General features: G+C 40.2%; 1 protein-coding gene across 1 annotated transcript; it reads right to left on the reverse strand.

Moving 5' to 3' along the window:
• Positions 1-18,055: 18,055 nt before the first annotated feature.
• Positions 18,056-18,688, reverse strand: LOC146937480 (uncharacterized). Its single transcript, XM_085749439.1, has one exon. The coding sequence runs from the start codon at positions 18,686-18,688 to the stop codon at positions 18,056-18,058; it is 633 nt and encodes a 210-aa protein (XP_085605565.1).
• Positions 18,689-22,726: the final 4,038 nt, after the last annotated feature.

A 22,726-nucleotide genomic window follows, 5' to 3' on the forward strand; every position in this document is an offset into this window, starting at 1 on the left:
TAGGGTTTAGAGAGAGAAAAATCTAGTTTTCAAAAAATAGAAAGAGATAGAGAGAGAAAGACAAAAAATTAGGGTTCATTCTTCTTCCTATCTCTCCAAATCGAATCCCCTCCAAATCGAATCTCCTTCCTCCAAATTTCGTTCTTCTTCATCTTCCTTCATCTTCATCCCTATCATTTCCCTCAAATTTCAAAAATCTGGAAAAAATCCATTTGCCCCAAATTTCGAAAATTTCTGGAAACGAATCTGAGAAATGTCAAATGAAATGTCTCAATCTATTGGGTCTGTTGGTTCAAGTCTTAGAAGAAGAGTAGTGAGTGAATGCAGGTGTGGTGAAATTCCAGTAATCCGCACTGTTACTGACAACACAAATCCGAAATTTGGGAAAAAATTTTGGGGATGCAAAAATTACAGGAATCATTATGAGAAAGGTTGTGGATTTTTTAGGTTAGTTGATAAAGGACAAGTTGATGATAGGGATCTGTTGTATTCAAAGTTGGAGAAAAAAAACCAGAAGTTGAAGAATGCATTGGAGATAACAAGGATATGGTTGAAGAAGTCCATTATTTTTGGATTATCATCTTTTGGGTTGTGCCTTGTGTTTGGGACTGTATTGCTATGCAAGATTAGCTGTGTAATGAAAGAATGAAATAGTTAGAACCGCTATATTTTGTAATTCCTGAATGAATGAAATGATGATTGTAATGGTTCATATGAATGAATGAATTTGTATTTTGAATTTGAATTAATGAATGAATGGTTAGGGCCCTTTGTTTTGTTAACTATGAATGAATGAATGAATGAATTTGCATTATGAAGGAATGAATGAATGTTTCTGAGATTCATTTGTATGATTGAATGAAGGTTGCCACAACATGAATGAATATAACCTTTGTATGAATGAATGAATGAATTTTGCAGAAGTAGAAAAGTATTTTGCAGAAGTAGAAGAGTGTTGCAGAAGTATAATAATGTCAGAAGTATAAATAAGTAGACAACATAGCTGAATTTGATTCATTGTATTAAACATAATACAGGTCATTACATCCAAAAAGTGATACTGCACTTGGCCTTTACATAACATGTATGCACTTAGGCAATACATCAAAACAACCATTAGAGGTATATTGTACCTTGCACTTAGGCAATACATCAAATTCAACAGATTAGGTAGATAGCAGATTGCAATTGGGCATTACATAAAATTAAGCAGAACAGTTAAAATGTACCAGCAACTGGGCATTACAACAAAATTACCACATTAAGCATAAGTATTATCCTACCAAAGAGGCATTGCATCAAAAAATAGTCATTAATAAAAGTTCCTAATGTTGAGTTGAGACTGAACCCTCAACTCTAGCAGAAGTCTTTTTCTTCTTGCCTTTTGATCCCTCTGGTTGTGATGAAGATATCTTCTCCTTTTGGTTCCTCTTCCTTTTACTTGCACCTTCAGTTCCAGGTTGTGCACCATGAGTGGTCCTTTGAGTACCAGCTGATGTTCTTGTAGCAGTTTGAGTAGTCCTTGAAGCAGGTTGTGCACCATGGGTGGTCCTTTGAGTACCAGCTGATGTTCTTGTACCAGTTTGAGTAGTCCTTGAAGTAGGTTGTGCACCATGAGTGGTCCTTTGAGTACCAGAAGTCCTTTGAGTACCAGCTGATGTCCTTGTAGCAGTTTGTGTACCTTGAGCAGCTTGTGTATTCCTTGAAGCAGTGTGTGTAGATTGAGCAGCTTATGCAGTCATAGCAGATTGTGTAGTTTGTGAAACTTGTGGCTGACTAGACTGCACTGTTGAGGCTTGTGTTGGAGGTGGTGGAGGTGGTGGTGGGAGCTTTCAAGTGGCCTTATTATGCCCAGGTTGCTTGCATCTGGTACATTTGATACCCCATCTTCCTCTGCGCAGTTGTCCATCAGTCTTCAATAGCTCACCTGCCTCATTGTTTCTCTTCTTCTTTGGTCTACCAGCTTGCCTTCTAATTGGTGGAGGCTGCAAATCATTGTATTCAGTCCTTTCCCACAGACATTGACCATTAGCAGGGTAGATTACAGATGAGTATCAAGCTTCATACTTTGCCTTTCTGTAACAATCAGGGACAAAATCATATATATTCAAAGACCTTTTCCTCATGCAGGAAATGGCATGACAACATGGCTAGCCTGTCAAAAGCCATTTCCTACAGTCACATTCATTCCTAAGCAAGTTTACATGGTACTTGTATCCAGTTGAAGAAATGTGCCAAACCTCAAAATCATACTCAGTACTTTGCCTACATACAATCATATAAGGCAATTAAATTCATATAAGAAATGACCCAGCATAGTATTAAACATAATATGGTACATTAAGAGAAAAACATTTAAGGAAAGTCATACCTAACCAACCAGTTGTTTGTGTTAGCAGCTTCTCTGACCATTTTTTTTTCTTTATATTAGGAAGCACATCATCCTCATATCTGGCTATTTTCTTTCTGTTTGCCTCCCATTTTTCCATCAAATACACTCTAATGTCTTCACACATGGTCACCACTGGTTTTGATCTTGGAATGATGATAGTTGAGTTGAATGCTTCAGACATGTTATTAACCAATGTATCACACATTGGACCACTTGTGAACTGTGACTTACTCCAATGTTTAGCAAGAATCAACATCAAGTAGTCATAAGCAGCTTCATTAATATCTTTGATCTCATTCATTGCATCTTTGAAAGCATTATCATAAGTGGCCTTGGCTGCCCTCCACATTAACTCTTTCAACTTTTTACCAGGATACTTCTTTCTAAAATTGTTATAGAGGTGTCTAACACAGAACCTCTGATCAACTCCTTCCAACAATTCATCCATTGCTGGCAAAAGACCCTGCAAAAAAGTGGAAATTAGAAACATATAAGAATGAATTATTTAAGAGATAACGACCATAAAATTTAAACTGAAGTTTACCTTTTGTTGATCACTTATAAAGGTGTATGTCTTGCATAAACTTGTCCCACCTAGGTCGTTGATGAGAAGTTCCAAAAACAATTTCCATGATTCTTTTGTTTCACCTTCAACCACAGCAAATGCTATTGGAAGCATCTGGTCATTTGGGTTCCTCCCTATTGCAGCTAGCAATTGTCCCCCATAGTAACCCTTCAAAAAACAACCATCCAGTCCAATAATAGACCTGCAGTGCATAAAACTATCCTTGCATGCTTTGAGACAAATGTACATTCTTTGAAAATGGGGACATAAAACTGTTCCAGGATTTTGAAGATATTCTTCTGTTCCTTGGAATGGCATGGTAGATATCCTCACAGTAGAATGCCTATTTTACCTTAACAGTTCATGTGCATAATCTTAAATCCTAGTATACTGATCCCTAAAAGATCCATCAACCTTATCAATTGCAATACCCCTAGCCCTAAATGCCTTAGTCAGATTAACACCAACATTCCACTTTTCATGAGCTCTATTAACAATATCAGTCAATTTCAAATCTGCATTTTCTCTTACCCTAGACTGAAGCTTGTCTCCCAACCACTCAGAATTCATCAGCTTTACATCAAAGTCTCTGGCACAAGTGTGATATTCATCTTTAGCAACCTTTCTCAACTGCCAAGTTTCTTGATCTGGAATCTTGGCCAAGTAAGCCTCCCATTGACAAGGACGTTTACAAATCACCCTCACCCTCCTCTTATCATTCTTAGTAAATTTAAGAGGCCTTCCTGAATGAACTTCATAAGTTCTGATATCTTTTTGAAATTCTTGCTTAGTTCCAAAGTAAGTTCCCAACTCCCACTCATAGTCTTTCATGTTATCCAGAAGCTTAAAGGTTGGAAATTTATTCTTAGGCACCCCATCTTCATCATCAGTCTCACATCCACTATCTAACTCATCACAGTTACAGTCTTCTTCATCACTCAATTCCCTGTTTATCAAAGGTCTAGATGGCCCACCCTGTTGCAAGTTGTTAATCAGCTGGTCCCTCAAATCATCTTCAAACACTACTTCATTCACCTTTTTCTTTTGTTGGCTCTTTGGTGGTCTTCCCCTCTTTTTCTTAGGCTGACTGCCACTAACCTCTTTCCCCTTTGAACCAGACCTGCTAGTACCCTCTCCTACTTCATTACTTTTCTCTGGTTCAGCTTCAGCATTAAATCCCTCAGCTCTGCCCAAATCTGGTACATCTGGTACAACTTCCACAGTTGGGTTCTCACCTTCACCAAGCACATCACCCTCTTTGTTTGCTTTGTTTTTTCCTTCACTAGTTACCTTACTCTCTAGGTTTGTTTCTTCAACAAAATCAAACCAACAACCATCTTCCTCTCCAATAACTTCTTCTGAGCCATCTATACTAATTGCTAATGCACTATCTTCACCTTTACTGTCTTCCCTTTGCAAGTTTGACCCATATTCATTTGTTAACCCATACACAAATCCATCCCTTAAATCAACAGAAGGCCCATTATCTTCTCTCACATAAGCTGGCCCACCTAAATTAATCACAAAATTTATCCCCCCATCAACCACAGTGGGCCCCATATATTCCCCCTCATTCAACACAGTAGGCCCCACATGTTCTCCCTCATTCACCACAGTGGGCCCCACAAATTCTTACTCATTCACCACAGTGGGCCCCACAAATTCTTCCTCATTCACCACAGTGGGCCCCACAAATTCTTCCTCACACACAAGACTGGGTCCCTCATCAGTTACTCTATTTCCCTCACCATTGACCCCACCATCCACCTCACTCTCTAGGTTTGTTTCTTCAGCAACACATCCTCCTTCTTCAACCTCTACTCCCTCATTTCCCACTTCAACCTCTACTCTCTCATTTCCCACATCTTCCCCAAAATTCATTGCATCTTCAAACACAGCATCATCAACACCCTCATTTCCCACATTATCCCCTGCATTTCCATCATTCTCCACCACATTATCCTCCTCCTCAACAATTTCTTCCACAACAACTCCCACATTCCCAGCTTGTATAGAATACTCAATCAAAGGGTTTAGAGGTGCCAATTGTGGATTTTCTCCTACAATGTGAACCACATAAAGGTGTACCCTATCAAACTCTTCAGCAATATGTATCATGCTTTTACAACCTTGATCATCTCTCAATCTAACAAGCTCCATCAGTAGACTAGGGTCATAGTACCAAAGGGCCCTTAACATTGGGTAACCTAGACGCTTTAAGGTTGAAAGCAAGGAGAAATAACTCCACAAATCTGGGTCACACTCTAGTGCGGTTTCAATCCCATCATACCCAACTTGATTCAAATGGGAAACCCCCCCCCCCCCATGGTGAAGCACAAGCAAAAAACGACCCTCCAGCTGTTAAAATCGAAAAAAATTTACTTAACCCAGACAAACAGAGGGTACAAATCATTAAACATTTTCAAATCCAGTATATGAATATTCAAATCATTCATATGAAACCCTAACCCTAAACCAGAAAATGAATAAAAAATTGATTGTTATATGAAAACCCTAACCCTAAACCAGTAACCATTCAAGTTTTTCAAAACCCTAAACCGGAACACAAACCCTAACTTTTGAAATCAAACAAAAAACAACAACATACCTCATCAGTAGGTGCGAAATCTTCGTCTTCACCAGCCATCTTCGAATCTGCTAAGCTTTTCTCGCACAGATCCTTCTTCTTCGCCTTCAATCCCTTCTGTTGGAACAAAATGTGTTTAACAATGAACCTTAAAGAGTTTTGATGATAACAAGGTATTAAAAATTGTAAATTGGACTAGCTAATATTTGTTCAAGTGTACAGGACCATAATTATAAAGTCACATCATCATTGGTTCTGAATGAGCAAATAAAGAGCAAAAGAAAATGAAGCTTAGATGATTCTGAAGGCAAAGCGCTCCTGAAGTCAAGCTGCTCCTGAAGAAATAGCGCTCCTGAAGTAAGCCACTCCTGAAGAATAGTGCTTCTGAAGACAAGAGGTCCAGAAGCCACATCATCAGAAGCTGCGTCATCAGAAGCTGCAGAAGTCATATCATCAGAAGCTGCATCATCAGAAGCTGCCTCATCAGAAGCTATTTCACCAGAAGCTGAATCTCAACTGGATTTGCAAAAGATTCAAGAATTGAAGAATTATCAATGCAAAAGCTGTCCATTGGATTCGAAAACACAAACAAAGGATTAGTGGAATTTTGCAACGGTCATTTCAAAGGTGTTTGAAGGCTTGTGCTTGCATTTTGGACGAAAGCGTTGACATTGTACTTTGTACGAATTGTACAACCACGTTCTCCACTACTCTGTTTTGTGTCCACGCTTCAAGACAAGAAAACAGCTCCAGAATACGGTCTCGCCTGCATATATGTTCCTTTGGATAAGGAATGGATTTCAAATTGGTTCTTCATAGGACAACAACCAAATCAGGCAAAAGATCATTGGTGAAAGATCAAGCTTCACTAACGACTCTTTGGTGTGCTGGCAATTTCATAACGTCTCTTTCACACCTCTATATAAAGGAGTGAAGACTTAGAGAATCGGTAATGCAAGAACGCTAAACGAAAGACTCACAAGATTTTCACAAGTACCAAACCTCTGCTGAAATTGTTCTGCATTCACTTAGAATTTCTGTGTCTCAAAGTCATATCTTAGAAATTCTTAAGTTCATTGAGTCTGTATCTGATTTGTATTGTGAGCACCTCTGATTGTATATCAAGTGTTCAACCTTAAACAATTTTCTGTGTAATTTTGTTTAGTTAGGAAGTCTCTTGCAGTTGTGCTTGAGCAGGAAGTCTCTTGATTGTGTTCTTGAGCAAAGGAAGTCTCTAGCTTGTGTGCTTGAGCAAAGGAAGTCTCTTGCTTGTGTGCTTGAGCATTTGTAATCAGATATTACTCATAGTGAAATCTCCTTGGAAGTGCAAGGGGGACTGGACTACTTCCGGATTGTGGAAGGAACCAGTATAATTGCTTTATGTCGTTCTTCTTCTCTCTCTCTGTTTTATTCCGCTGCATTTAGATTCTGATTATCACTTCAGAAGCTGTCTCACCTAGCTTCTGATCAGTGTGTTCAGTTTTTAGGAGAAACGAAGAATTTTTCAAAACACAATTCAACCCCCCTTCTTGTGTTTTTCTCACCTTCAATTGGTATCTAGAGCCTTGGTCTGTTGTGTATCACTTAACCGTGCAACAGTCAAAGATCTGAGAAAAACATGTCTACTCCTCCTCCTACTGGTCCTAGTGATACTAGCTATAAACATGTCTCACATGATTATAGTGATAGTAAGAAAACCAGTGTTGGAAAAGTTCCAAAGTTCAATGGAGATGCTGAAGAGTTCTCTTGGTGGAAGACCAACTTTTACAGTTACATCATGAGCCTGGATGAAGAATTATGGGATATTCTGGAAGATGGTGTTGGTGATTTAGTCCTTGATGAAGAAGGAGCTGCTGTGGATAGAAAGAAACATACTCCAGAACTGAGGAAACTTTACAAGAAGCATCATATTATCAGAGGAGCCCTTGTCACTGCCATACCCAAAGCAGAGTATATGAAGATGAGTGACAAATCCACTGCTAAAGCTATGTTTGCTTCTCTCTGTTCAAATTATGAAGGGAGCAAGAAGGTCAAAGAAGCAAAGGCTCTCCTGCTTGTACATCAGTATGAGTTATTCAAGATGAAGGATGATGAAACTATTGAGGAGATGTACTCAAGGTTTCAAACCTTAGTTTTTGGGCTACAGATTCTAAAGAAGAGCTATGTTGCTTCTGATCATGTAACCAAGATACTCAGAAGCTTACCTGCCAGATGGAGACCAAAAGTGACTGCCATTGAGGAAGCTAAAGATTTAAACACTTTAAGTGTCGAAGATCTTGTTAGTTCTCTCAAAGTTCATGAGTTAAGTCTTAATGAACATGAGTCTACTAAGAAGAGTAAATCAATAGCTCTTCCATCCAAAGGCAAGTCATCAAAAGCTCTCAAAGTAGTTGAATCTGAAGAGGAAGAACAGTCAAGTTCAGATTCTGAACCAGATGCTGCTGAAATGGCCATGCTCTCAAACAGACTTCAATATCTGGCCAAGAAGAACAGAAAGTTTCTCTCCAGAAGGGGTAACTCCAGAAGCTCAAAGAAAGAAGATCAGAAGGGATGCTTCAACTGTAAGAAGCCTGGACACTTCATTGCTGAATGCCCTGATCTTCAAAGAGAAAAGTCAAAGGACAAGTCAAAGAGGTCTACATTTAAACCAAGCAAACTCAAGAAGCAGATTAAGCAGAGTTTAATGGCAACCTGGGATGATTTGGGTAGTGAATCTGGATCTGATAAAGAGGAAGCTGATGAAGATGCAAAGGTAGCTGTTGGGTTGGTAGCAACAGCAACTTCAGAAGCTGGATCAGATTCAGACTCAGAAGATGAAAACGAGGTATATTCCAAAATTCCCAGAGATGAACTTGTTGAGTCACTTAAAGAACTTCTTACACATTTTGAAGTAAGAACCAATGAGTTGAAGGATTTAAAAGAAAAATATGCTGATTTGGTACAACAGCAAAAATCAACTCTATTGGATCTGAAAGCTTCTGAACAAGGACTTAGGGGCTTTGACTTCATGTGTAAAACATATGAAGATCAGCTCAGGTTCTTATGTCAGAAGCTACAAGAAAAGTGTAATGAAAAACCTTTAAGTAACCATGAAATTGCTCTTGAAGATTTTATTATATCTGGCATTGACAGAAGCAGAGTAGCTTCTATGATTTATAGCATTTACAAGAACAATGGCAGAGGAATTGGTTTTCCAGAAGTGAAACTTGAGAAAACCAATCTAAAATCTTGTTGTGAATGCATCAAGGAAGGTCTGAAAACATTCTTTGTACCAGAAGGGGCTGAGTTGGAAACTGTTGTTCAATCAGAACCTGAAGCTTCTAGTCCTAAGGCTAAGATTACTTCAACGCCAAAGAACTCTAAGTCAAAGGCTATGATCAAATCTGATTCCAAGACTTCAAAGGTCAGGATCCTGAAAAGATCAGAACCTATTCCTCAGAGTCTGGTGAAACCAAAATCTGGGGTTCTGAAGTCTAAGTTTCAGAAGAAGATAGTTACTGCTTCTGAAGTACCAAAACCTAAGGTGATGGTTAATCAGAAGCAACCCAACTCACAGCACAAGGTACAAGAAGTGAAGAGTAAAGCCTTAAGTACTAACCTTCCAGGACCCATAGAACAATGGGTACCTAAATCTAAAAATGTCAATGATGCAGGTATGTCTAACAGCAGTGCCAAAGCAAAGATCATGGTACCTAGACAGCGGTTGCTCAAGACACATGACAGGAGACAAGTCCATGTTCCTCAGCCTAACAATGAAAGAGGGAGGAAATGTGAAATTTGGGGGCAACCAGTCAGGCAAGATCATAGGTACAGGAACTATTGGTAATTCCTCTACCTCAATTAATAATGTATGGTTGGTAGATGGTCTTGAACATAACCTTTTGAGCATCAGTCAATTTTGTGATAATGGTTATGATGTGCTTTTTGAAAAACCCAACTGTACAGTAATCAACAAGAAAGACAAATCCATTGTGTTCAAGGGAAAGAGAGTTGACAATGTCTATAAAATCAATTTTTCTGAACTGGCTGATCAGAAGGTGGTTTGCCTACTATCAGTGAATGATAAGAAATGGATGTGGCACAGAAGGTTGGGACATGCTAACTGGAGGTTAATCTCTAAGCTTAGTAAGTTACAACTTGTGAAAGGGCTACCAGACATTGACTATCATTCAGATGCACTCTGTGGTGCATGTCAGAGAGGGAAAATTGTGAAATCATCTTTTAAAACCAAAGACATTGTTTCAACCTCAAGACCTTTAGAATTACTCCATATTGATTTATTTGGACCAGTGAGTACTGCATCCCTATATGGAAATAGATATGGATTAGTCATTGTTGATGATTACAGCAGATGGACTTGGGTGAAATTCATAAAGAGTAAAGATGTTGCGTGTGATGTATTCAGTAGCTTCTGCACTCAAATTCAATCTGAAAAAGAATCAAAAATTTTGAAAGTCAGAAGTGATCATGGTGGAGAATTTGAAAATGAGCCATTTGAAGCTTTTTGTGAAAAACATGGAATTTTCCATGAGTTCTCTTCTCCTAGAACACCACAACAAAATGGGGTTGTAGAGAGAAAGAATAGAACTTTACAAGAAATGGCCAGAACCATGATTCATGAAAACAATTTACCAAAACATTTTTGGGCAGAAGCAGTGAATACAACATGCTATGTTCAGAACAGGATCTATATTAGACCTATTTTGGAGAAAACAGCATATGAACTCTTTAAAGGAAGAAAACCCAATATCTCTTACTTTCATCAATTTGGATGTACATGTTACATTCTGAACAACAAGCTCTACCTAAAGAAATTTGATGCCAAGGCCCAAAGGGGAATCTTTTTAGGTTACTCTGAAAGGTCAAAGGCATACAGAGTGTATAATTCAGAAACACTTTGTGTTGAAGAATCTATGCACGTTAAATTTGATGACAAGGAGCTTGAAGATAAAACTTCAAAGCAAGGTGAAAGTTCTGCAGAGATACAGGTTCCTGAAGCTACTCCAGAACCTGATCAGATAGCTGAGTCTGAAGATAGTCCAGAAGCTGAACCCACATCAGAAGCACAAGATGAAGCTGCTTCTGATGAAGCACAAGATGGCTCACATCAAGCAGATCCTCCCAGAAACACATTCAAACACAAGTCTTCACATCCTGAGGAGCTAATCATTGGAAACAAGGATAGTCCAAGAAGAACAAGATCACATTTCAGACAAGAGGAGTCAATGATTGGACTAATCTCAATGATTGAACCTACAACGGTTGATGAAGCACTTTCAGATGATGGATGGATCCTAGCTATGCAAGAAGAGTTGAATCAATTTCAAAGAAATGATGTGTGGGATCTGGTACCCAAACCTCAGCACAAGAACATTATTGGAACAAAATGGGTATTCAGAAACAAGCTGAATGAGCAAAGTGAAGTAACAAGAAACAAAGCCAGGCTTGTTGCACAAGGGTATAGTCAACAAGAAGGCATTGATTACACTGAAACGTTTGCTCCAGTTGCAAGATTGGAAGCAATCAGGTTACTTCTTTCCTATGCAGTTAATCATGGCATAATATTATATCAAATGGATGTCAAGAGTGCTTTTCTAAATGGTGTCATAGAAGAAGAAGTGTATGTCAAGCAACCTCCTGGATTTGAGGATATTAAATATCCTAACCATGTTTTTAAACTGAAGAAATCACTATATGGCTTGAAACAAGCTCCCAGAGCTTGGTATGATAGACTAAGTAATTTCTTAATCAAAAATGATTTTAAAAGAGGACAGGTTGATACTACACTCTTCAGAAGGACCCTTGGGAAAGATATTCTTGTTGTGCAAATATATGTTGATGATATAATATTTGGTTCTACTAATGCATCTCTTTGCAAGGAATTTTCTGAGTTGATGCAGGATGAATTTGAAATGAGCATGATGGGAGAGCTGAAGTTCTTCCTTGGCATTCAAATCAATCAATGCAAAGATGGAGTCTATGTTCATCAATCAAAGTACACAAAGGAGCTTCTGAAGAAGTTCAAACTTGAAGATTGTAAAGTGATGAACACTCCAATGCACCCCACGTGCAACTTAAGCAAAGAAGATGAAGGAGCTAAAGTAGATCAGAAGCTGTATAGAGGTATGATTGGTTCTTTGTTATACCTCACTGCATCTAGGCCAGATATTTTATTCAGTGTATGCTTGTGTGCAAGATTCCAATCAGATCCTAGAGAATCTCATATGACTTCTGTCAAGAGAATCTTCAGGTATTTGAAAGGAACAACTAATCTTGGACTCCTTTATAGGAAATCCTTAGATTATAAGCTAATTGGATTCTGTGATGCTGATTATGCTGGTGATAGGATTGAAAGAAAGTCAACCAGTGGCAACTGTCAATTTCTGGGTGATAATCTTATATCCTGGGCTAGCAAAAGACAAACAACTATTGCTATGTCTACAGCAGAAGCAGAATACATTTCAGCTGCAAGTTGTTGTACACAACTACTCTGGATGAAACATCAGTTGGAAGATTATCAGATGACTGCTAACAGTATTCCCATTTATTGTGATAATACTGCTGCTATTTGTTTGTCTAAAAATCCAATTTTGCATTCAAGAGCGAAGCACATTGAAATCAAACACCATTTTATCAGAGATTATGTTCAAAAAGGAATTTTAGATATACAATTCATTGATACTGAAAATCAATGGGCTGATATATTTACTAAGCCTTTAACTGTTGAAAGATTTGATTTTATAAAGAAAAATTTGAACATGCACTTTGTATCTGATTAAATGCTTGCTTGCTCCTGAATAGGATTTTAGGTTCTGAAGTTAGTTCAGAAGCGGTAGTCCATCAGAAGCTCTTTATTGAGGTTCTGAGGAAAACTCGCTTCTGATGATGACGTCAGCATCTGAAGTCCAGAAGCTGGATTTGTTGCTTCTGAATAGTTGAATTAGTGGAAACGTTGGAAGTTACCTTTTAAAAAGTAACTTCTGGCCCACTAACTTGGTAGTCACTCTGTGAACTTCTTACGTGGCCTGTATGTGTTGGTGTATAACTAAAAGGGCAATGATGATTTAATAGCTTTGAAAGTACTTTTCACGTGCCCCCAATTTAGTCATTAATGTTATGTTTGTTTGTCTCTTTTGAATTGCAATCGTTTTACTTTTAACACTTTGACAATTCACACACTACTCACTCACAACAAACACATTTGCTCTCAAACCTCTTGCGAAGTAAGCGCATTCTCTCAACCTTAGAACCCTAAAATCTTCATCTTCTTCAAATCTTCGTCAATCATCAAATGGCATCATCAAGCTCGCAACGAGAAGTTTCAGTATCTACTTCACGAATGATCCCTGAATATGACTACAAAGGAAGAAGCATGAAATTGGAAGAATGGGAACTACAGGTTCAAATAGAAAATCCGGTGGATTTTGAATCACTCGCCTTCCATGAGTGTTGGATCAGAAGCTACTATGAAAAGCAGGAACTTATGCATTACTTCAAGATGTTGAATGGACCAACATACGAAGCATTGGTAAGACACTTCTGGGTGAGGGCTAAGGTTTATGACAAAGCTGCGTCTATAACTGAAGAAAGTCAAATGGTGTTGATTTATCCCGAACTGGAAGGGAAGACCAGAGAAGAAATGGGTCTTGAGCCATTTACAGGTATTGAAATCAGGTCAAGTATTTGTGGTATTCCAGTAAGAATTGCGGAATGGCAGATAGAAGCTGTACTCTGTAGAGAGGCCTCTGGAAAATACTCTGGAATTGATCTCTCAAATACAGCTGAAGAACGCCTCTGGAAAGAGAAAGTAAACTTGGCCCTGTACAACTCAACACAAGCAGGAAAGTATGCTGATCTAAGCATGGATAAGAAGCTGCTTCTGAAGATTCAGAATGAGGACTTACTTCCATATGGTGGAAGTGAGAAACCCAATTTGGCACAAAAGGTCTTTCTTCAACACTTCATTAAGAAGGAGAAAGTGAACGTGCCAAAATATATGTTCAAATACTTGATAGAGTGTCTGAAACAGAGTCAGCTGCAGAATAGAACCTGGGTACCTTATGGAAGACTCTTGTCAGAAATATTCTATCAAGGAGGAGTCTTAGACAAGCTAAGCAGTGCTGAAGCCTTCACAGATGAGTTGCTTGATACTAAAACTGGAAAGTTCATTAATGCACAAACCCTCAAGAATATGAAGTTGATCCCTGCTGTCACCAAGCTTCATACAGATTTGAGTGAATCACTTGTTAAGTTTGATCTTATGAAGGACTTTCCACCCATCTGCAAGAAGGATCCCATTGAAGTGCAGATGTACTATATAAAGGAACATTTTGAGGCAACCAATGAGAGAATCAGATTGGAAGATATTCCAGAGGAAATGTATGGTGGTGCTCTGCCACGAGCCAGAGGCAGAAAGTCAAAAAGAATGATGACTGCAGAGCAATATCTAGAGGTTGAACAATCTGCTAAAAAGGCAAAAGTTGCTACTGACAAGCTCAAAATTGGTAGTTCATCAGTACCTTCTATTGAAGAAGCCATTGAAGACATGGATTCCAGGATGATCATGGATGTTGGCATTACTCTTGATCAACCTGCAATACCAAAGAAGAAAAGGAAGCAAGCAGTAAGGAGGACCAAGAACTTCCCTCATGTTTCTAAGAAGACTGAAGTTGCTACTATTGTGTCAGAAGCTATTGGAAAAGCTATGGAGATTGCTGCTGAGCTACAAGAGTCTGTAGTTTCAGAAGCCAAGCAACTGTTGCTGATGACCAGTGAGTCTGTTAAAGAGGATTCTGATCCTGAACCAGAGAAGGTAATTAATATATCATCAGATTCCGCATCCTCACCATTATCAGATTCTGATGATTCTGATGATGATATACCCTTAGCCCAACTCTTTCAAAAACCAGTAAAAAGCCAGCCAACATCAACCAAAACCAACAAAAAGCCCTCTCAGTCAACTACTTATGAACCAGTTGGTCACATAATTAATGAGAAGTTGGCTGAAATGGCTGTGCAGAGAGAAAGAGTCATTGAGACTATCTTTCGCCTTAACCCTCAACCCCTTAACATTCAACCTCTCAACATGATTCCTCCAGAAAATGTTGAGTTTACCTCAGAAAAGGCCTCTGAAGCAACTCCAGAAGCAGCTGCTTCTGAAAACGTTGTTTCAGAAAACCCCCATCAACAAACACCTGAACCACATAAACCCACAACACCCCCACAATCACCAACAGCTACCATTGACCCCCAACTCAACACTCAAACATCAACTTCACCACAACAACCACCAACTGAAATTGAACACTCCCCACAACCAACTCCCATGGATGTTGACATCTCTCTAGTCAATGTTCAAGCCTCAACCTCTACCACTCACATTGCCTCTGACCAGCCTTCATCTTCAAACACACAAACACACTTTACCATTCCACTTCCTAACCCTGTTCAAGATCTGGAAATCAGTGATTCTGATCTTGAAATCCTTGAACAACCACCCACAAACATCCTGGAATCTGGATATATTAATTCTGAGCTTCTGACAATCCTTAGTAGATTGCATAATCTTGTGGATCAACGAAGGACAATTGATCTCACAAGTGCATATGAAGACTCCTGGACATCTCTTCAGAACCGGGCAGCTGAGCTTATTGAAGATATCAAGGCTAAATGCATCAGAGTCAAGCAAGCTTCAGTCAGAAGACTAATAGAGCATTTGAATCAGAGTCTCAGAGTAAGAAGTTCTACACTGCTCCTGGCAAACCAGCCTTTCTTCTTAGAAACGGATTACTTGACCAGAGAAGCAAGGTTGTGTAAGCTTCTGAAGAAACAGATGGCACAGCAGCAGCAAGAAGCTAAGGAAAGGGAACAGGCTCTTCTCCAGAGGCAACAACAGCTTGAAGAACTGTTGCAGAAGAAGATTGAAGAAATGGAGGAGATGAAGAAACAACATCAAACCAACACTTAGTTGCACACCCTTGTGTTTTTCTTTTTGTTTGTTGTTTGTTTTGAATTCCTAGTCCTTGCTTCTGAAACCATTCTGTTTTAATTCTCTTTGCTTCTGAATGCTTACTGATTCTGACTGTTTAGCTGCTTCTGATATTTTAGATATTCATGTTCATATATTTTTGATCTGATTAATTTCTTGTATACTCTCTTTTGATTAATTTCTTGTATACTCTCTTTTTGTCTTTTATGTTTTTTTTTATCTTTTTTGATAATGACAAAAGGGGGAGTATATGTGACAAGTATTTAAAGGCTCTGAGCCCCATTAATGGCATTTGAATTTTTTTTGAAAAACTTCTATCATTTTTTTTACCTTATTGGTATAAGCTATGAACGAACGAAGGAGTATCAAAATTCAAGTAAAATTAATTGAACCATTCTTCTTATCTATAAGCTAATTCTTTCACTGATTCAATTTTGTTTTTAAGCTCTGATATTTTTTATTGTGCGAAAAATGAATTTAATTAACCTGGATAGAACTTAGGGGGAGCTTACAAACCTCACCTTAAATACTATCAGACTCAGGCGAGTTTGAGCTTACAAACCTCAGATTCTGAGCTTACAAACCTTAGAACCCCAAAGTCAACTTGTTAATTAGATTAACAACAATTGATCAATTTTAAATACTTTTGTTTGTCATCATAATAAAGGGGGAGATTGTTGGAACAAAATGTGTTTAACAATGAACCTTAAAGAGTTTTGATGATAACAAGGTATTAAAAATTGTAAATTGGACTAGCTAATATTTGTTCAAGTGTACAGGACCATAATTATAAAGTCACATCATCATTGGTTCTGAATGAGCAAATAAAGAGCAAAAGAAAATGAAGCTTAGATGATTTTGAAGGCAAAGCGCTCCTGAAGTCAAGCTGCTCCTGAAGAAATAGCGCTCCTGAAGTAAGCCACTCCTGAAGAATAGTGCTTCTGAAGACAAGAGGTCCAGAAGCCACATCATCAGAAGCTGCAGAAGTCATATCATCAGAAGCTGCATCATCAGAAGCTGCCTCATCAGAAGCTATTTCACCAGAAGCTGAATCTCAACTGGATTTGCAAAAGATTCAAGAATTGAAGAATTATCAATGCAAAAGCTGTCCATTGGATTCGAAAACACAAACAAAGGATTAGTGGAATTTTGCAACGGTCATTTCAAAGGTGTTTGAAGGCTTGTGCTTGCATTTTGGACGAAAGCGTTGACATTGTACTTTGTACGAATTGTACAACCACGTTCTCCACTACTCTGTTTTGTGTCCACGCTTCAAGACAAGAAAACAGCTCTAGAATACGGTCTCGCCTGCATATATGTTCCTTTGGATAAGGAATGGATTTCAAATTGGTTCTTCATAGGACAACAACCAAATCAGGCAAAAGATCATTGGTGAAAGATCAAGCTTCACTAACGACTCTTTGGTGTGCTGGCAATTTCATAACGTCTCTTTCACACCTCTATATAAAGGAGTGAAGACCTAGAGAATTGGTAATGCAAGAACGCTAAACGAAAGACTCACAAGATTTTCACAAGTACCAAACCTCTGCTGAAATTATTCTGCATTCACTTAGAATTTCTGTGTCTCAAAGTCATATCTTAGAAATTCTTAAGTTCATTGAGTCTGTATCTGATTTGTATTGTGAGCACCTCTGATTGTATATCAAGTGTTCAACCTTAAACAATTTTCTGTGTAATTTTGTTTAGTTAGGAAGTCTCTTGCAGTTGTGCTTGAGCAGGAAGTCTCTTGATTGTGTTCTTGAGCAAAGGAAGTCTCTAGCTTGTGTGCTTGAGCAAAGGAAGTCTCTTGCTTGTGTGCTTGAGCATTTGTAATCAGATATTACTCATAGTGAAATCTCCTTGGAAGTGCAAGGGGGACTGGACTACTTCCGGATTGTGGAAGGAACCAGTATAATTGCTTTGTGTCGTTCTTCTTCTCTCTCTCTGTTTTATTCCGCTGCATTTAGATTCTGATTATCACTTCAGAAGCTGTCTCACCTAGCTTCTGATCAGTGTGATCAGTTTTTAGGAGAAACGAAGAATTTTTCAAAACACAATTCAACCCCCCTTCTTGTGTTTTTCTCACCTTCACCTTCGTCTTCCCTTACTCTCAGTGTTTTCGTCTTTCTCTCTCTCTCTCTCTCTCTCTCTCTCTCTCTCTCTCTCTCTCTCTCTATCTCTTTCTATTTTTTGAAAACCAGATTTTTCTCTCTCTAAACCTTAACATTTTGCCTTTATACATGTGTCCACGTGGCCAAAAACTAACGGAAATGAATTTAGTTAACGTTTGGGATTTTTTTGATCGATAGAGACATAATTGAAGGACCAAAACGTGCGTTTTATTAGATATGGGACCAAAATGAAAACTGGAAATTAATTGAGGGACCAAATGAGCTATTAAGCCTTTATTTTTTTCTAAAACTTGAAAAACAAAGCAAGTAAACAAAAGTAAATCCATGGGTTGCCACCCACGCAGAGCTCTTTTAACGTCATTAGCTTGACGATAAAAAAAGTTTATGCTTCTTAATCTCGGTTACGTAGAGCATTGTGTGCAGGTAATGCTAAAGAACATTCTTTGACACAAAGATCAATCACATCAATCATACAACATGAATCAAAAATAGAGGGACCATTCATCAAATTGGCAATTTCAAACTCTACCTTCTCGTCACCTACATGAAAAACTATCTTACCATTCTTAACATCAATAACAACACCCGCAGTATCGAGGAATGGCCTTCCTAGAAGGATCGAAATTTCAGAATCCTCTTCGATGTCTACTACCACAAAATCCATCGGGATATAAATTTTTCCCACCTTAATGGGGATATCCTCAAGAACTCCGGCCGGATAGATAATGGAACGATCGGCCAACTGCAAGGTCATCTTAGTGGGTTTCAAATCACCTATATCAATCCTCTTCAACAGGGACATGGTCAACAAGCTAACACTAGCCCCTAGATGACACATGACTTTCTCAATGGTTTCCTTCCAAATCACACAAGGGATGGAAAAACTACCTGGATCTTTGAGCTTTAGAGGCAATTTCTTTTGTATGACAGCACTACATTCTCTTGTTAGAGCTATTGTCTCATTATCCTCTATTTTTCTTTTCTTTGATAAAATATCTTTCAAATTTTTTGAATAGAGAGACATTTGAGACAAAGCTTCAGTAAAAAGAATATTAATGTATATTTTTTTCAGCATGTCAACAAACTTTTTAAATTGTGCCTCCAAGTTAGGTTTAGCAAGCCTTCTTGGAAAAAGAATTTTTGGCGAGTGGTTGAGTTTTTGGCTTTTCACTCTCTCCTACGACCTTCTCACTTTGTGGCTTTTCACTCTCTACCCCTACTTCCTTACCTAGTAGCTCATTACTCTCCTTCTCAACCTCATTTTTCTTTGTTTCCACAACGGGGTCCTCTAGTTGCCTACCATTCCTAAATGTAATAGAATTTATTTGGCCTTTGGGATTGGTTTCAGGTTGACCTGGAAAGATTCCGGGACTTTGAGAGGAATTAGCTACATGTTGGGCTACTTGAGATAATTGAGTCTCTAGCATTTTATTGTGAGTAGCGATGGAATCCACTTTTGAAGCAAGCTTGTTGAGAGAGTCGTTCAAAAATCCAGTTTGGTTTTTAAGTTCTTGGTATTTGCTTGGATTGACCCACTACATAATTTTCTAACAAAAGTTCCTGATCGTACGTGATCAAAAGGAGACTGCCGGTGCTTTGAATGTGGTGGTTGTGACGGTGGTGGAATGCGTCAGAATGCTTCTTAGAGCGGATGGGGTGTGTGTACCTGCAGGCACTCCGACGCTCAAGTCAGTAGAGATAAGAGAGTGAGGGTTTTTGAGGAAGAAAGAATTCTACCCTGGGGACTGCGGTGAGTCCCTTATTTATAGAGGTGGAGAGCTACAGAGCCGTTGAGGAGACACACCTGGCTCTGGCGGTTACGAAATCGTGGGAAGTGTAACCGCCAGAGATTTTATTGCGGGAACGTGCACAACGTGCAAGAGAGACGTTGGGGTTCGTTTGAACCGGTCTCTTTGCTTCGTGCACCCCCCTTCAGGCGAGGGGGTATGTTGTGAGCAATATTGCCAAACGTGGAGTTTGGGCTTTGAATGATATTGGGCCTAAGTAAATGGGCCAAGAATCTCTTTGGCCGATCTAGAACAGTAGCCCCCCAAGTCGTTGCTCTTGATAAAGAGTGATGACTTAAGTGCGGGCGTTTTGCTCGTCAGGAGTCGGTCTCAAGGGAAATTCAGTTGGTATGTATCCCCGTGTTAGAGGAAGAGATGGATCCCGTTAGCGGACTTTACGCATGCCTTGACTTGGAGGATCGTTTGCGAGGCGGACCGAGAATGCTGAGACTTTGGGCCAGATAGGCTCGCCTGTCTCGAAGCGTTTGTTCTCCCTCTAACGATGTAAATTCGCCTGTCAATGTGGCGGAGTCCGGCATATGTATGTCCGGCGATGAGATCGGAAGGAAAGATTCCCTCGTCAGGAGGTTTGGTCGGATGTCATTCCATAATTAATGCTAAGGTCTCGAGGGAGAGGTTGAGGAGACATGACCTTTGGTTTCTGAGTGACACGTGTGCAAGCTGTTAGTAGCACTTGAGTGCCTATAGTTTCCAGCGTGTTCTCGGGTTGTATTTCCAAGGTGTCATCATCACTGTTGATTGCATCCTGACGTTTGGTGAACCGTAGTGATGGATCAGAACCCTTGGATGAAAAGGTTTGATCGAATTTGGACCGTAGAAGCGGTGCTTAAGAGGAAGAGCTGCGAGCGAAGGGATGCACTGGATAGACTTCGTGACTTTTGGGTGGTTTGTGGAACGAGTATAAACAGTTCCACTGTTGTTTGGAACGTCACTGCGTTTCAAATTTCTCCAAGACTTAGAGATTTTCCCCAGTTTCCAAAAGCAAAGTTCTTCCAAATTTTCGCATCCCAACCGCAACTTCAATCTCTTCTTCTTCACAGGTAGAGTTCTGTGACTCGCTTCTTTTACTTCTATACTTTAGTTTTTGTTTTTCTTTAGAAACCGTATGAATGCATGCTTCTAGGGCAGGAGTAGTTTTGACTCGGTGGTTTCCGCCGTTGGTTTAGGCGTTTGCCACTGTGCATCAAAGAGTTTTGTAGGTATGCTGTCTGTTTTCTGTTTAGTGTTTCGAAAAACATTGGCGACAGGCTTACGCTTCTTCCATAAGCTTTAGGTCTGTTCGCTGGGGGTAGGTCCCCTCGATGCGTGAATTTGAGTTTCTAGACCCTCTGGCTTTTTTATGGTAGCGTTTTGATCCCTTCCTTGCCATGACCGACCTGATAGGTGAAGGAAGGGTGGATCTAACTGTTAGATTCACTTTTTCCCTTGCTTTTTCCAGATCTGTCATGGCTGACGAGGGAGTTGCTGCGTCCGTAGTTATGAGGCCCGGAGAGGAACCCTTAGAAACTGAATCGGTGTTTGCCGCTGATGGTGTGAACGAAGCACCTTTTGACCTCATCGGTGAAGGTAGAGACTGGGAGCTGATTCTACCGAGCACGTCCAACCGGGTGTGTTCGGAGTATGAAAATTACGTATTTCCCATGTATGAAGTGATTTTCAAGGACATGGGTTTTCGGCTCCCTTTCTTTAACTTCCAGCGGGAGGTGCTTCGCTGGACCAAGCTGTCACCTACCCAGATTCATCCAAATTCTTATGCCTTTATGAGGGCTTTTGAGCTGTTGTGCAATTATCTTTGCATCCCTGCCTCCAAGAACGTCTTTTTCTCCTTCTTCACCGTACAGCGGGGTACGGACTGGGTTTCTTTTCGCCAGACCCAGAAGATGTTTGAGGCCTTTGCCGGGAAGATCCGGAGTTTCAAAGAGCGCTTTTTTCTGGTTCGGCCTAAGAGTGCGGCTGCTCTGGAAAGTCTCTTGGAGGCTGCTAAGGAAGGTGGGCAGGAGCGTCGTCCTTACTTCCACCTGTGCTGGTCTCAAGACCATTTTGCTTATGAACCGAAGGACTTCGGTCGAACCATCGCCACTCTGACTGATGAGGAGAGAGGCCTTCGTCAACAACTCTGGGCTTTCATTGAGTCCCTTCCCCAAAGGGTTAAGACTGACCGACGGGGGGATCATTTGATGAATGCAGACGGGACCCCAGTAACAGAGCCCCGCTTCATCAACACTTATGAGTTGTTGACCTCCGATAATTATGATGCCTGTCTTGGTAGCTTATTTTCTTGTTTTTGTCTTCTTGTTGTCCTTTTGTTTTGTTTCTCCTAACTTATAAGTTTCTTTTGTCTTGTGTTTGCAGAGAAAATGAAGAAGGACTTGGCAGCCCTTGTGAATGCGACCAGCAAGAAGCTCTCGGCCAAGAAAAAGCGTAAAAATGTCCTGTCCCTGGAGCATCTGATTTCTGGGTCTGGTCATAGCTCAACCCTTGGTCCTGTGGTGGATTTGGACAGGGAGGAGCCATCTGAGGAGTTGGTGCAGGATCCTGCCAAGAGGCAGAGGGTGAGGGTGTCCTCTGAGGATCCAATCACGCCGATCAAGGTTGTTCCCGTCCGTTCTGAGAAGGGAGACTTCCTCCAGTTGCCGAGGGTGTGGTCCGAACCGGAGCTGTGTGGTCCCCAGTCGACCCTTTTCTTGGATGATTCTGAGCTGAGGATTATCCAGGATCAGGGTCCAACTGGCCGGAGTAAGGCAATAACTGATTGGGTTATTGCCACTATGAAGGCTTTGGAGGTCGCCGCTGCTCTGAATAACGCTTCTCTGGACAATGAGGTTCGGGTCGATGCTCTGGTGCCGGAGAGGGATGCTCTGACCGCCAAGGTGGCTGCTCTTGAGGAGGATCAAAGGACCAAGAGGTCAGTTGCGGAGGAGCGTGACCGTCAACTTGCTTCTTTGAAGGAGCAGTTTTCTGAGACTCAGACTGTTCTTGAGCAAGCAACCGACTCCTCCCGGAAGCTGGCGGAGGAGAAGGCGTCTTTGGAGGAGGCTCTGAAGAAGGCAGACCTCCCTGGAGAGGATGAGGCGGAAGACCTTGCTGTCCTGCGTCGCGCCGGCCTTGTGGACAAGATTGGTGAGCTGGAAGAAAGCTTCGTGGAGGCCCTTCAGCTTGGCTTTAATCGGGCGGTGGCCTAGTTGAAGGTGACGAACCCTGGCATTGAGCTGAATATCGAAGGAATTCATCCTCTTAGTGAGGTGAAAGACGGG

The sequence above is a fragment of the Medicago sativa genome, chromosome 3 (assembly GCF_051527215.1).
Source record: "Medicago sativa cultivar Bolivia chromosome 3, Bolivia_mono, whole genome shotgun sequence".
Classification (NCBI taxonomy): domain Eukaryota; kingdom Viridiplantae; phylum Streptophyta; class Magnoliopsida; order Fabales; family Fabaceae; genus Medicago; species Medicago sativa.

What these genes read in the sequence shown, in the direction of transcription:
- LOC146937480 (XM_085749439.1), bottom strand. Translation starts at nt 18,688, where the DNA reads ATGTCTCTCTATTCAAAAAATTTGAAAGATATTTTATCAAAGAAAAGA.